We start from the raw sequence: 15,498 nt of genomic DNA, 5'->3' as shown, positions 1-15,498 counted from the left end.
AAAAAATGTGAAAAAACATCATAGTATAGTAAGGCATAAAAAGTCATAAAAAAGTCATACTATAGTAAGTCATAAAAAGTCATAGTATAGTAAGGCATAAAAAGTCATAAAAAGTCATACTATAGTAAGGCATAAAAAGTCATAGTATAGTAAGGCATAAAAAGTCATAAAAAAGTCATACTATAGTAAGTCATAAAAAGTCATAGTATAGTAAGGCATAAAAAGTCATACTATAGTAAGGCATAAAAAGTCATAAAAAAGTCATACTATAGTAAGTCATAAAAAGTCATACTATAGTAAGGCATAAAAATTCATAAAAACGACATAGTATAGGAAGGTATAAAAAGTCCTAGTTTAGTAAGGCATAAAAAGTCATAGTATAGTAAGGCATAAAAAGTCATAAAAAAGTCATAGTATAGTAAGTCATAAAAAGTCATAGTATTGTAAGGCATAAAAAGTCAAAAACGTCACAGTATAGTAAGGCATAAAAAGTCATAAAAACGTCATAGCATAAGCGTCATAATATACTATGGTCGCATAAAGTCATAGTATAGTACAACATAATAAGTCATAAAACTGTCATAGTATAGCATGGCATAAATAGTCAGTATAGTAAGGCATACAAACATCAGTATAGTAAGCATCTATGTATGTATATGTATGCATGTGTATATGTATAAATGTATATATGATTGTGTGTATATGCATGTATGTGTACAATCACTGCCTTCTATCTCAAATAGAATTTCTTCTCCTGCTACTATCCAACACTGCACTCTAGTGACTAAAAATGAGATGAAAAATAAACCAAAACACCAAATCAAACCACTGTCAGAACATTAAAACTGAAAAAAGACGACATTTCACACTTGATATTTTAACATTTTTCAACTTGAAGTTTAATGTTAATTCCATGCTGTGTTTCAGTAAGAATACAGATGGTACTTGTGGCTCCGGTGAGAATATCCAGTAGTACAAATCAGATTCACGTTACACATACTGAACAGAGGGAAGATAGGAAATGAGAGGAAAGAGAGAGTTGAGACGAGGAAACCTGGAAGAGTCAGGGGGAGTAAAGATACAGCAGGCCTCTATTTCCCAAACTGTTTTTTTTTCTTTTTTAATATAGTGCCAATGCAAAACTGCATTACATTACAATCAAGAGTGTTGAACATTCCCCTCCCACGCACACACATACGAACATTTTGTCTGCTAAAAAGCCATTACCTAACTATCTGCCATTAGCAAAAGCGCTACAGCCTCGCAGCACAATACTTGGTCCGAGAGTGGACAAGAATAGAGGTCAGAGTGATGCTTGGAGAAGGGGGACATTCTGCTGTTCATAAAAAAAAAAAAAAAGATCTATTCATGTGTTGAAGGAGCAGGATTGGTAACCACAAAGTAAACAGGGCACTTAGTTCTTCCTAAAAGCTTTAACACATCCCTTTTAAACCTTCCATCACCACTTTATTTCCCTAAATTTGCAAACTGAAATGTTTCAAACTTGAATGACTGACAGAAGCATGGACATTGTATTGTTCATAAACACACATACACAGGAAAAAAGTTGAACTGCAAAGTATTGTCTTTAAATAAACTCTTGCATATGTGTGTTACAAATACAGGCAAGCGTACTTGGCAACAGATGATACAGCAAAGTAAAGCAAAATAAAAACAGTAAAAGAGGACATGAACCTTAAAGGGTACAGACTTGCAAAAGGAGTCATCAAAAAAGAAAAAAGGTAAAACCCCTGGGGAGTGGAAATGGGGGAGAAGGGGACCAGGAGATGACGTGCATACGAGGAGAAAAGGTGAGACAGATGGGTAGAAATGGAAGAAAAGGTAGAGAAAGAGTGTGGGCTGCAGTATAAACCCAGTTGAAAACTGTGGCTAGGGACAGGAGCTAGTGCTGGGAGGAGAGAAATAAGGGTGGAGGAAGAAGAGGAAGAGGAGGGCTTGTCTTGTGTTGTTCAGTCTCACTGGGCCTCTTCCTCCGCATCTTGCAGTGCTTCTTTGTTCTGTTCTTCACCTGAGATAAAGACAAAAACACAGAACAGTCATGGAGGTTGTTATTATCTTTCCACGCTCAATTAGAAGCTGGTAAATGAACAGTTGAGCCCATCAGGAAAGAGCCTGGCTCCTGATGTCAGATGAACAAGCAGCAAAAGACCTCTAGTCTCAAATATGGGCCAAGCTGCAAAAACACTACACTTCCCATTATGCACTTGATGACATATCTTTGTCAGGCTTCCCTTGCTCGGGAAATGTTCACAGTTGTCAAATTTTGTCAAAATTTCCATGATAGTATGAACCTTCATGTGTAAAGTTTCTCTTCAAACTTTGGACCCAAGCTGTGCTAATTTAAGATTTCACTTTACATTATCTTTACATCTATCTCAACTTTAATCCCAATCTTTTCTATGACAACTATAAGATGACAATGTCTAATTTGTCCTTTGTGGGAGCAGATAGTTCTGCAATTGAGGATTATTTTTTATTATTGATCTTGATGAAACTGATTGTTTGGTCGATAAAATGTCAATATTGAGAAATCACAATTTCCTAAAGCTCAACGTGACATTTTCAAACTAAAGCCTGAAATGCAAAAATATTCAGTTTAATTGCACGTGAGATAAAGAAAAGCATGTCGAGCTGGAACTAGATAATGTTTGGTCTCTTTGCTTGAAAATTTAACTTAACTATTGATTATAAAAATTATTGATAATTAATTGTCTGTCGACCAACCAATTGCTTTAGCTCAACAACATGCAATAGGTGTTTTAGAGACAGTGATCATTTCACAAAGGTTTGTGAGACTGTGCACATGTAACATTTCATACAACATACTGATCCCAACCTTGTGTGATAAACTACAAATGAAGTATAATCACAAAGACCTTCATGCAAGCTAACGGCTAATCAAGGGGGGAAAAAAGAGGAGAATGTAGACTGTGGCACCTTTTAGTGAGCTGTTCCAAACACAGTAAAACACATGAATATCTTGTAAATCAACTGCAGAAAATGCAGCAGTGTTAGCATTTCTATAGCGTGTATAGAAGTACAGAAATGGAAAAGGGGTGAAGGCCGTGTTGAATTAAATCTGTACCCACAGGAAGGCGCTGATAGGCTTTCTATTTCAAACATTAAGAAGATAATATTCTCCTCTTTCAACCACAGGATATGCATTTATTTGAAACCACTAAGCTTCCCTATGAAATTCTGTTATTGAATGCAATAAGGGGAAGACGTGCACTGTCACGTGATGATTTCTGCTCATTTCAAAGAGTCAAACTGAAATTCAGATGAGTTAACATCCCTTTTAGAAATGATTGGGATCAGCTCAGGAACGTGTTGATCAGTCAGTCATGCTGAAAATAACTTCACCGTTTATAAGTATACTGCAGTGTTTACCACTGACCGTGTCAACATGCAGGTCTGTGACCACGAGTTAATTCAGTGTCTTCTAAACAAGCCGTGGTCAGATTTACTAAGGGGGTAAAATGCCTTGTGAACCCGTACAACTGGTTGCTTGGAAAGGTTACCATAGAGACAGCACAGCCATCCGTGTAATGAAGAACTAAGAGGCACAAATAACAAAGGCTCGAAAATCCATCATGATTAAAATAGAAACTGTAACAGTGCTCATTAGCGCCACAGCAAACTGGGATGTGAGAAAGCCACAGGAGACGGAGCGGCAACCTCGCATGCTGTTAGCTGCAGTTTGTCCGTTATATCACACTTCAGTAAGCTGCGTTCACAGGTTTCCAAAGACTGTCTCATCCAGGCGTGATCTGCTGTAAAGCCCCAGTGGACTGTGTTCAGTGAGACTGACATGCACAGTGAAGTACTGCTCATTTTAAGGCTGGAATCACGTCTCCAGTTCAACCTTTTTTTCCTCACCAGAGAAAACGTTTAATTGATTCATTCTGATGACGATTCCAAATTAGATATAAATCATGGACTCACAGGTACTTTTTTTATAGAGAGAGTTAAACCCGAACCTAAAAAATACTAACATTTGCAACATCAAACTAAAACTAAAGATCCTGTCTTGGAATTTTAATATTTACCATCCCTGTAAAAGTTACATTATTCTAAATGTTTGATTTTATTTTTTAAAGTAAGCTTTAACAATCACCACAAGCCCAAGACGACACATGGCTTCAGAATAAAGGCAGTTAAGTCGCCATCTAGGAAAATGGAGAAGGAAAAGTGAAGAGTGTAATAGAGTTGTGAAGTACACGAAAGAAACAAACCAGATTCAACTTTCAAAAGCCAAACGAAACATAATAATGCAATAATGCATAATGTGGGAAACGACTCGCAACGAAGAGGGAACGACAAGTTCATGTTAAAGTAAGAGCTTGAGACAGACGAGTGCCGGTGTTAAACAACAAGCTTGTAACATTATGTGCATTCATATCAGCAATTTATTTAACTGATATTCACTGGATGATAAAGTAGAATTCATATTAACTTTTTCCTCTAGCTTCTACAGTTTCTGCAGCGAGGAACGGACGCCATCACCGCTAAAGGAAATGAGTCAGGACAGGGTTAATGAATAAGGGATTCCAAGTATTTCAGTTCAATAAAGTGCTATGGACACCATCCCTGCTCAGCTTTCTATTGGACAGTATTTTGTAATCAGCTGTCACAGTGAGAAATAAACAACCTTGCGCAACTTTTCATGACTTGCGGAAACCCTGAACGCACAGATACACGTCACTCACGTTCCACGCGTGTAGAAAAGGGAAGTTAGTGAGGGATGTTAGGAGACAGGAGTGATCATTTCAGGTGGGGGGGGGGGCACAAGACAGAAGGGATGACTTACAAAATACACTTCTATAATGGAGGAAGAGGGAAGGAAGGGGACTGCCCTTAAGAATCTACAGCAGAACGAGGGAGAGAAGAGAAGTTAGAGAAATGTGTGTGAGTACTGAGCCTGAGGAGGGAAAGGAGGGAGGGGTGCTTGTGATTTCAGAGGAGCAACAGTGCTGAGAGGAAAGGTTAGAGAAAATGTTAGAGGGTTATTCTGTTTTCTGGAAGCAATATTTCTGAAACCTTCTTAGCAAACTTGAACACACTCATTCATTACTCATACACATATATCCCAGAGGCTGCAAACAAGGGCCATTAGGGGAGTTGTAGGAACAAATCGGCTTTAAAAAAAAAAAAAAAATACAACAAAATGTGTCAAAAAGCCAGTAATGATGCTGAGTGTGGGGAGCCAATCATCAGTCAGCATCACCCACAACTGAGCAGGTTGAGATCAGTGATAATACTAGCAGATGCGGCTGTGGCTAATGTCCTGAGGAGAAAGGAGTGGCTCTCTCACCGTCTCCCTGCACGTCTGAGGTCCATAGTGTCAAGTTGTCACGTAGCAACTGCATGATAAGTGTTGAGTCCTTATAGCTTTCCTCGCTCAGCGTATCCAGTTCTGCAATGGCATTGTCAAACGCTTCCTTCGCCAGCCTATCAGCAGAGAGGACACAAGACGGCAAGGTCACACATGCATACAGTTGACAGGTGGATGCACAGTAACACGTAACATGTAAAGACAGTGGGAGCATCTGTTCTACAGTGAGTTTCACCATGTACAGTCTGTGTTTCTGTTACCGGCAGTGCACAGGCAGTGAGGGTGTGAGTCCAGATGGAAATTAACAGTCAGTTCCCTGTACGAACTGTTTCCAAGTTCCTGAGAATCATTTTAACTAAAACAGTGTCTGACAGCTGTAATACACACTCCAACTTTCTTTTCATGTGGGATTTGAACCGCAGCAGAAACATGTGGATGGAATTTACCAAATTGGACAAAAGGACTTTATCCTAACACACTGAAAGCTGCAGTTGCAGATGTTTGTCCTCTAGGGGGCAGAAAAACACCAAAACAAGATGTTGTCCACCTGATGAATCCTATAGTCATCCATCATAAAGCTCTAGTTCGGTCTCCACCAGCTCGCCCGCCACTAAGTGACTTTTATCTCTGATGTTTGGCACTGGGCTCAAGTGTACGGTGGCTTCATCAGAACTTATTTGCTTAAAACAGCTGCCATGTGTTCATGACAGTAAATGTGCAGGTTAGAAGACTAGAACAACGAGGCTAAGAAAAGCTGCAGTCGAGTAATAATGAGGGACTTCTTTTATATTACACATCCATATATGCGTCAAGCCAAAACAACACTTCGCCTCAATGATTCAAACTAATTGGGATGCCAAACACCAACAAAGCACCGCATGCAGCTACACTTTTGTCAGTTCAGTGACAATCTGCTAATTTCTGTTCTTAGCTTTGTGCAATATTTAAACCCACATATAGTGTGTGCCTGGAATTGGAATATTTTCAGTGAGCATGTGAACTTGTTAAACTTTATTCCTTATTGTTTTATTTAAGAAAAATCACACCCTTTAAAAGTAAAAACATACCAGTAAAACAGACAATGTTAATTTAATATTTACCTGCAAGCACGGTCTGGCGAGTTGAGGATTTCATAATAGAAAACTGAAAAGTTAAGGGCCAGTCCCAGACGAATGGGGTGCGTTGGAGGGAGTTCGATCATAGCGATGTCGCTAGCAGCTTTGTACGCTACCAAACTGTTCTCTGCTGCCTCCTTCCTGTCGTTGCCTGTGGCGAACTCTGCCAGGTACCTGTGGTAATCTCCCTTCCTGAGCAGAGGGAACAACACAGTCAGATATCTGCTGTCACACGACACGCATTACAAACACATATTGTAACACAGTCCAGAGCACTGATTGTGTAAATATACAAACGCATTAACAAACCAGCAGTATTGAATTAAATGTCCTGTCCGAAAGTCTGAGACCAGTGGTCTGTTAAACCCCCACCATAAACAAACCCATGACGCTGAACAGGCCTTTAAATATTAATATTGTTTAATACTGAGTCTCCAAACAAAGAGCTGTTGGTTTTCATCATTTATTAAAATGTATATTAATGCTTGCCTGACACATAAATATTATTTTAAACTGATACACACAAAAGTTTTAATACTCCAAAGTTGACTGACCTTCTTTAAATCATTATGGTCTGTAATTTACCAGACACAGAATAAATGATTATGTCCCTCTTTGCATTATTGTGTTTGAACTAATTTTAAATGTTAAGCCGCTGTAAAAACTTTCCAGAGCTGAAACTGAGGTTTTATTTCTTTAAAGGAAGCTCAATAATACAGGCTGTAGAGAATTTTAAAAACTCATTTTCAACACAATCAATGCCTTGCAGCTGAAAAGATCAATCCACTCTAAGAGGAGTATATCAATCTAACATCTTCATAGACACATCAGCATCTACAGCCTTGATAGTACTGAGCCGAGTGAATAAATAACCCTGCTGAGGTTCATAGAGGTGCAGTCAAAAGAAGAACTTTCTAGACAACTTTTACAGTGAAGTCTGAACAATTAGCCAACATTTCACTCTGCAGACTGAAGACTGTCTTGTTGCAACTGAATTCAAAGTTTGAACTTCATGTGATCAGAGAGCTTCTGTTAGCGGAGACAGCCACATGAGACGCAGTGCAGAAAATGGTGGGTAAAATTTTCTGGTATGATGTCGTTTCATCTCCTTGAAAGTTGGTGAAGAGCTGAATCATCTATTTATTTATGTAAGAGAGGTACTGTTTCATGTACAGGCATGGTATCTTTTGTGGCTTCACGCTGTGTGGCAGAGATTCTTTTTCCAGGGGGGACAATGAGCCTCTAAAGTCATCCAAGGTCTGCCAGGTTTATTTGAAGGCGAGGAAAGAGCAAGGAGTGCTGGCTTCCACGGTTTTCCCTCCTCAGCCGCAGACCTCAAACTTCACTGAACCTTTTATGAAACATTTTAAATGGGACGAAGCTCTAGGCTGCTCTAAATAGAATGAAATATTGAGGATGCTAGGATTCTGCTTAAACCCTGCACAATTAATATCAGAGAGCAAACTGTGATTAAAAATTAACAAGGGCTGCTCGACTTTGGGTAAAACATGTCTGTAAATGTAAATAGAAAACATGACTCACAAAAGTTAATTAAGCAATAATCTCCACCTAGAAACTGTGTTTTTATTTCATGTTCAAATGTCAGGTTGCTAGGCAAAGAATAATATTTAATTACTTGGTTATGGATCGAATTAGGAACCACTGCACTGCAGATTTAACAGGAAGTAGCTCAGGTCTTTATAATAGTTAAGGAAACTTGCAAAAAAGGTGAGATATGAATGATTCTGTGTAACAAAGCTACACACACACACACACACACACACACACACTAACACACACACACATTTACTAGATACATACATTTTGTAGTAGAAAACCTTGGATTCTCCCGTGGTTGCAGCTAAGATGAGGTGCTTGTCCAGTACATCCAGAATGTCGTTGCAGATTGATTTCAGCTCTTTCTCAACCTGCAGACCAAAACACACACACAAACACAACTGTCAACGGTCTGTGAGGTCAAATAAACTATTAAAATCATCCTTGAGTATTTAAAAAGGGAAACTTCTGCTACAATTTAAACCCGTTTCAACACGATTCAAATGAGTGGAGAGTGGGCTGGCAGTAATACATTCCTAACGCCACCACACCAGCAGTAGTTAAACGAGGGCAGAGAAACACAGGACATCTTTTGGGGCAGTTCCCCATGGAAGCATTTGTCACTGAAGAGGCGACTGGGTGTATTGTTCCTCGGTTTCAGGGTCAGCGTCAGCCATCCGAGTCTGACATTTCTAACATCACTATACAGGGACGTGTCCTTGTAAATAATAGAGCTTTTTCTTTGGACACTGCGTTTACCCAGTGGAAGCTGGGCGGCAGCTGAGAACAGGAATTTGCATTGGTTGGTAACTCAAACTCCTGTCGCCTTTGTTTCCACTTTCACAGCAATTTTAATTAGTGCTGGGCAGAAATGAACAAACAAATCTTTCAATGATCAATGCAAGTTACAAATACAAAAACATACAACATATTTTTCTTATTTCTGCTACCATCATTTACTATAAAAAAAAATCATATCAGTATTAACACAATTATCTCAGTATGTTGGGTAAAAAGAAAAATTTTGAGGGGATGATAAAACATCATGTTACAATTCGCCATAACCATAACAAGGGAAAAGTAACACTCAAACATGGCAGCACTAATTTTAATACAGGCCATCCTGCCAGAATATATTAGAATGGGATTTCAGACCATTACAATGAATTCCCAGTATTACTGTATAGATGGCGTGTTGAATTATTTGTACTTTATATCATGTTGCCAGAACTGAAGCTGCAGCTTAAGAAAATGTAACAAACAGAGGTCGAGGCTCAGGTTGCTGCACTTTGTTCAGGCAGCACATTCATGACGACAAAGACAGTGTCAGTCAAACACGGTCACATGATGCCAATGTCTGGTGTAAGTAAAGTGACAAAAAAACAAAACACAAATTTCACACACTGGAGTGTGGATGAAATCCATTATCCTACATCCAGCCTTGTAAAAATGTCCCCTCCCTCCTCACTGAGTGACTGGACTGTTGCTGTGCCTCACTGCTCTCAGTAGTGCTGCCAGTGACAGAAGTTTCTCTGCAGCAAAAATGAAGAAAAGGTGATTTAAAGTTGATTCACGGTTGCTGCCCGCTTCATTATTTCACTCAGACAAGTGTTGCTGGGCTGTGAAATCTCACCCATTTCCTCAGAAAGTGGAGCGGTCAGTGGAGGAGAGCTTAAAAAGTCCTGCCACAGACGGTAAAGCATCTCTGGCATCTTGCCTATGGATATGGAAATTAGATTATCTAAGAGTGCACCAACTACACTTACCTCCATTAAATAACAAGGCAGGTAGGAACTTCAGATCAGTTCAACTTCAATCCACTGGGTATTTCCAGGATTATATCTAATATGGGACCTTTTCTGGCATTAAAAGCCAGAGATACTACTTTTGCTCCAGTCTCCCACTAAAGACAACTGAAACCAAGGCGGCGTATTATAGCACGATTCACAAAAGAAAAGTAATGCTTTGTTGCAATCTGTTGCAGAGATTAGCACAGCATTCAAAGTTTTCAGGTTTTTGAAAGAAGGAATAAATATCTCAAAACAATACTTGAAGAAAATCTACATTTCAGCCTTGTTTAATGTTTGGGCCGAAGACGTTTTCTTAGATTGTTTTCAATGAAAGAAACATGTTAAAATGTCACATTAAAATCTGCGTTTTCACGATCAAACCTTAAAAAGACACAATCTCACACCTGTTACAATTGGCGAGCATAAGCCGTTAGTATATTTGGATTCGTAACAATGTCTGACCGTTTTTCTGTATTCTCGGATCATCTTTAGTTTGTCTTCTCCGCCTTTGTTTTCTTCTTTCTGTTCGAGGCTGCTGATTATTCTCCAGGAGGCTCTTCTGGCTCCGATCACGTTCTTATACGCTACCGACAGCAGGTTCCTCTCCTCCACCGTCAGCTCCACGTCCATACTGGCCACCTTCTTCATCGACTCCACCATTTCTGAGAGACACAAAAAGGGGGGGTGGGGGCAAACGACATCAGGGACGGGCTTCTCGAGTTCCCCTACACCAAACGCTGCAACAGCACTGTGTGAACAAACCTTGTTGATTTGCATAACGCAAGGTTATGATTGTTTACGGAGCACAATATGGAGGAAAATACATCTTTTACCATCTTCATTCTGAATGCCAACACCCTCATATATATATATATATATATATATATATATATACACACACACACACAAAAATAATACTGTTATAAATTCAGTTGCTCTGTGACAAAACACAAGACTCCTCTCACAGTCATGTCTCACAGACAATTAGTGGTACTGTCAGGGCAGGGTTGTTAAATGGCAGCAATTAAGTCCTTGTAATTAGGGCCTAAGAAAAAACGTGCATGTCCGATATTATCATCTGCTTATCACAGATCCACAGTAAGAGGGATACTGTTTCTGAGAAGAAATGGTGCTGTTGAATTTTCAAGTCATTTTTCTTCGCATTGAGCACCACAGATAAAATCCCATTTACCTCCATTGTATTCTATGGGGGAGAGTTTGAGTTGTAATTTGGGTAGATATCTACAACTCTCTCTTCCATAATAATTATTAACGTTGTGTGTGTGGGGTGGGGGGGTGGGGGTTGGGCATGTACACCGATTTCCTTAATTGAAAGTGAGGACATGGTCCTGCCATTAACAAAGTTAAAACCACAGTGCAGAGCCTTGAAAGGTTTCTGTCATCCTCAGTATTTTATTAATGGAGTGCCTGGGACACTGCCCAAGTCTTTACCCTCCTGATGCAGATTCACTATGGACGCCTATGGAGGCACGCTGAGCCAGGACAATGCACCGGAGGGCTGAGCGAGATCAAATGCGATTTGTCTTTTTATTGCTTCTAAATTTCACATCTTCAAGGTGATTCGATGTGACATGGTGTGAATAACGAATATAGAATCCAGGGATGAAATGGCAATGAAAACGATTTTACACTCTGCTTGGAAGCAGCCACTGGTCAGCACAACATGCTGTGTCCCCGGGGAGCGACATGAAACAGACACAATACAGAGACTCTTACGCCAAATCACATGGTGCAGTTCAAGGAGGGACTGCAGGAACAGTAACACCTCAATACCTCAAACTGATTCTGAAATTATCAGATATATATTTAAACATTACTTCTGGACTAACCCGCAGAATATATGACAATATATTATACTATTATTATTTTGAAAATCAACCAATAGACTCTGTGAGATGATCTGCCGTCTAATACACACAGTAGCTTGCATCATGTGCGGTATGCAAATGAAAAAAATTAAATAAAAAAATGCCATCTTTTAAAACGGTGCTTAAAACAAAAGCCTGGCTCAAGCTGCAGACGGGTCACACCTCCCAAGCGAAGCACACTAGCCTGGAGGTAAAAGCAGTGTGCCAGTCATTTGGCTTTTAACTTCACAGACGGGGTGTTATCTGTTGCAGCCAATAGCAGGGTTCTACGCAGCATGCTGGCGAAACCTGATACGCGATGGTTACAAGCCAGGAGGAGCACTATGCTGCTTTGATCACTTCACCCTCCAGCCTGGCCTGCACTCCAATAAACTCAATGACCTCTCTGTGCTTTTTCAAACATTTTCTCAGCATTTTAAGCTGCTACAGACCCAATAAAACTGATCACAGTCATTTCAAAGATTAAATGTGTCCCCTCTGATGCGTGCACAACCTGTGACACATCCTCTATAGCAATAAAGAGGGGCGTAACATGACACAATGCTCTCCAGCCAGACTTGAATCGGGGGATGTTGCAGTTACGTAGCAGACTACTCATCTTAGACCACGGGACACCTGATCGCCCGCTTGCTCTTTTTATTCTTGATTTTTGTGGGTATTCTTTGGAGAGAGACACATAAGCTGAGTGGTAAGACTTGGTACAATCAACACTGGCAGCTGCAGCACAGCTAAAGCACAATGCAGCCCTGTCCAGTGGACATTAGGGGTGAGGGTTTTATAGCTCCACAGCACAATAGGACCAAACTGGAGCTTGAGCTTGAAGCAATGATTTAACAATCATTGCTACTAAAACTACGAAACTTATTTGGCAAGCTGCTGTAAAGGTTTTTAAAGATTAAAAAAAGGTTATGTTATGCGTTGTTCATCAGACAAATGGAGCTGTGAGAACACAGTGTTGACTATTATTCACACAACTTTTCTTTTCTTTTTTTTAAACTGTCAGTGCCTCTTTACATCAGGGGAGAGGCTGCGGCACAAAGGGAAAGCAGTCACTGTGGATAAGACACTCTGCCAGACTGACGGTCCAGACTGAGTGGAGCCCTCGTTGAAACTGACAAAACTTATAGTTTTTTCTGTTTTTTTTTTTTTCAAAATGGTATTTTGATCTGATGCAATAGAAGAATGACTATTAAAATGAGAAAACGAGAGCAGGTGGGATACAAACCTACACTACCAGGTATCTTACTGGCTGTTAGTGTGGAAATAATTACTAAATCAATTGTAGGTAATCCACAAATAATTATCATGATCATCTATTAATCATTTCAGTAAGAATACAACACAATTGCTGACTAGTATGAAATCTCAGCAACCTTAAAACTTGGATTGCAAGTGAATTGCGATAAAATAAACAGACAAAATTGACAAAAAAATCTACAGAAGTGAAGCAGAGAGTTAGAGATTACCGATGTGTGAGTTTTTGGGCATAAACTGACGCAACACGATGGTGCGGTCAGAGTCTTGCTGCGTCATGTTATTCAATGAAGGATCTGCATTTGTTGGCATTCAAGCGTTCAAGCATACATGTGTTGACCCCTGCGGCTTTCCATATATTTGCTCCTCCATCACAAAAGCCGGGTAAGGCCGTCTTTGATATGATTCGAATGGAGCTGTCAATCATCAGAAAAGAAATAAATACGCCATTATTTTGATTATCAAATTATTGCTTCAGTCATTCTCCAAAACAAATATGACTTTTCCTTTCAAATATTAAGATTTTCTGCTGTAATCCATTTTCTATCTCTGTTAAATGAATATCTTTGAGTTTTAGACTGTTGGACAGTTTATAGAGTAACCAAGTAACTGAGAAAATAATTGTTAGCAGCAGAACTACATTCAAGCAATATTTCACAACAGGTAGGATGTCTGTGCTGCACCTATAAAAGATAATTCAACTAACAGACTACGAAGCCAAAGAATGACAAACACTGATAAGGGTTTGTGTACCATGGCAATAATGAACAAGAGTTTCTATCGACTGTGTAAGTAAACCAACCATACTTTGCATTTACTGTGAGTAAACACTCAATAAACCTTGCTTTGATATGACTCCCAGTCAATTGACCAATCACTGAAGCCAAAAAGAAGTTGGCTCAAGCTGAACTTCTGGTCGAGATTGTTATTCAGCCACCAATCACATCGTAGCAATACTCGCTACCCCGCCCATCCCTGATCACTATTTGCGCTGCACCTATCAATCAATTAACCACGCAGTCGCATGGCGATCCGGGCCTCATTGGAAAAACAGCAGGAATATAAAGTTAGGCAAACTTCATCACAATATATAGTTTCAGACGTGAATGCAGCCATGTCCATCTTTACTGAATTCACCAGGCAGGAGAGTGACCAGTGGCGAGTTGTTCAACTGTAGTGTCACCAACATATTCCGCATGCAACCAACACGATATGAAGAACTTGAACAGATGTATGCTTTCCCAATGGCTACAACTTAGTTTATCCAGGCTGTTATGGTCAAAACACATGTTAATATTAGCATTAACTGTGGTATAGTTTTTCCAAGATAAATCCATGCTGCTTGTGGTAGCACACAGATGCTTTTGTCAGTGGAGACAACCAATTCAGAGGGTGGCGCAAGTCATGTTTGATGGGGTGTGGACGTTTGCAGTACCGCTGTATTTTTGAATGGGAGTTTGGCGTGACGCGTGTCGGGGCTGAAGAAAGGCTAGCCAGCTACTTAGCAATTTAGATAGCCAGCTAACTAACGCTAGCAGGGGACTAGCTTAGCTCACCACGTAACGTGAATGGTAACCAGACACCAAAGCACCCAACAAAGCACGTTGTATTTTTTTCCCCCCCATAAACTGCTGTTTCAATCTGTTTTGAACACAAGTAAATTTTAAACGTCTAATGTTTTATTCGGCTGGAGAAATCTCCGCCATTTTGTCTTCTCTTCCCTAACAAATCCATGTGAACTGCTTTACCTGCGTCTCCAAGCCCCCTGCGCAGGGAGACTGAGGGGAGGGAGAGGGGCCAGGCAGTCTGCACTGACCGTTATCTATTAAGAGCCCTTACCGTCGTATCTCTCCGCTTGTTCGGCGAGTTTTGCCTGGTATACTAAGTTCTCTCTATCCGCCATGGTGCTCGGGTGTTGGAGCTGTTCGTAGCGTCCCGGTGGAAAGGGAAGATTATCGGCTGCTCGGCGATTCCTAGTGGTGGATCAGCAACAGCACCGTCGCTCCGCTGAATCGAAGACCCACCGGTGGCACTGGCGTAAAGATGGCGTCGCTACTCCATCCGGGAAACCCACGCAGCAGTCTACATCTACGCCTACATCCTCATGCCAGGTCCCGAAATAAATCACTCTCCGAGATCACCCCACCAAACTCAGTTCAAACACCCCCAAATCCACTGTCAAGAAACTTCTTAATACATGTGACATTTCAATAATTCAGTTCTTCTGATTCAACTGGAGAAACTCTTCCATTCGGCATATACATATATAAAGCATGAACATGCTTTTTTGTTTTAAAATAAAGCATTTTTACTTATATAGGCTCATTTTATGTGATAAAATAGAATAGTATATATCTGAGTGTAAATTTATTTTAGTTTAATCCATTTTTTTTGGGGGGGGGGTGTTTAAATTTCTGAAATAATATTGTAGTTTAATTAATCTTTAATATTAACCACTTTTAAGTAGCTATAATTAAAATGCAGATTTCAAGTCTCGAAAATAAAGCTATGTTGCAAGAAGCTTATCGTTTTTATCT

The 15,498-nt window shown here is 39.9% G+C and overlaps 1 protein-coding gene and 1 long non-coding RNA gene across 3 annotated transcripts; both read right to left on the bottom strand.

The window, feature by feature from the left end:
• Positions 1-873: 873 nt before the first annotated feature.
• On the bottom strand, positions 874-15,008 carry LOC111656080 (14-3-3 protein epsilon). 2 transcript variants are annotated; one of them, XM_087174369.1, is made up of 7 exons: positions 14,801-15,008; positions 10,281-10,480; positions 8,293-8,399; positions 6,457-6,663; positions 5,336-5,472; positions 4,832-4,886; positions 874-2,029 (listed from the first exon to the last, which is right to left on the bottom strand). In XM_087174369.1, exons 1-6 carry the CDS (start codon positions 14,862-14,864, stop codon positions 4,879-4,881), a joined length of 723 nt encoding a protein of 240 aa, XP_087030495.1. In that variant the 5' UTR covers positions 14,865-15,008; the 3' UTR covers positions 874-2,029; positions 4,832-4,878. The 2 variants fall into 2 exon arrangements, with proteins under 2 accessions (XP_087030495.1, XP_023263427.1); XM_023407659.2 differs by lacking the exon at positions 4,832-4,886 and having other exon boundaries at positions 14,801-15,007.
• Positions 8,764-10,274, bottom strand: LOC147819048 (uncharacterized). The gene is made up of 2 exons (XR_015437335.1): positions 9,662-10,274; positions 8,764-9,560 (listed from the first exon to the last, which is right to left on the bottom strand). It is a non-coding gene; the product is annotated as an uncharacterized LOC147819048 (long non-coding RNA).
• Positions 15,009-15,498: the final 490 nt, after the last annotated feature.

This window comes from Seriola lalandi, unplaced genomic scaffold (genome assembly GCF_002814215.2).
Source record: "Seriola lalandi dorsalis isolate HSWRI2012SDOR001 ecotype SW California unplaced genomic scaffold, Sedor1 jcf7180002054343, whole genome shotgun sequence".
NCBI lineage: Eukaryota > Metazoa > Chordata > Actinopteri > Carangiformes > Carangidae > Seriola > Seriola lalandi.
Note: the sequence above shows the minus strand (reverse complement) of the source record. Positions and strands in the feature narration are given on the sequence as shown.

Coding starts and splice junctions, on each gene's coding strand:
- LOC111656080 (XM_023407659.2), bottom strand. CDS start 14,864: ATGGCGGATAGAGAGAACTTAGTATACCAGGCAAAACTCGCCGAACAA. Junction 6,664..8,292: donor AAGGTTTTCTACTACAAAAT/GTATGTATCTAG, acceptor CCCTCTGCTCAG/GAAGGGAGATTACCACAGGT. Junction 2,030..5,335: donor CTCAGACGTGCAGGGAGACG/GTGAGAGAGCCA, acceptor TCTTTATCTCAG/GTGAAGAACAGAACAAAGAA.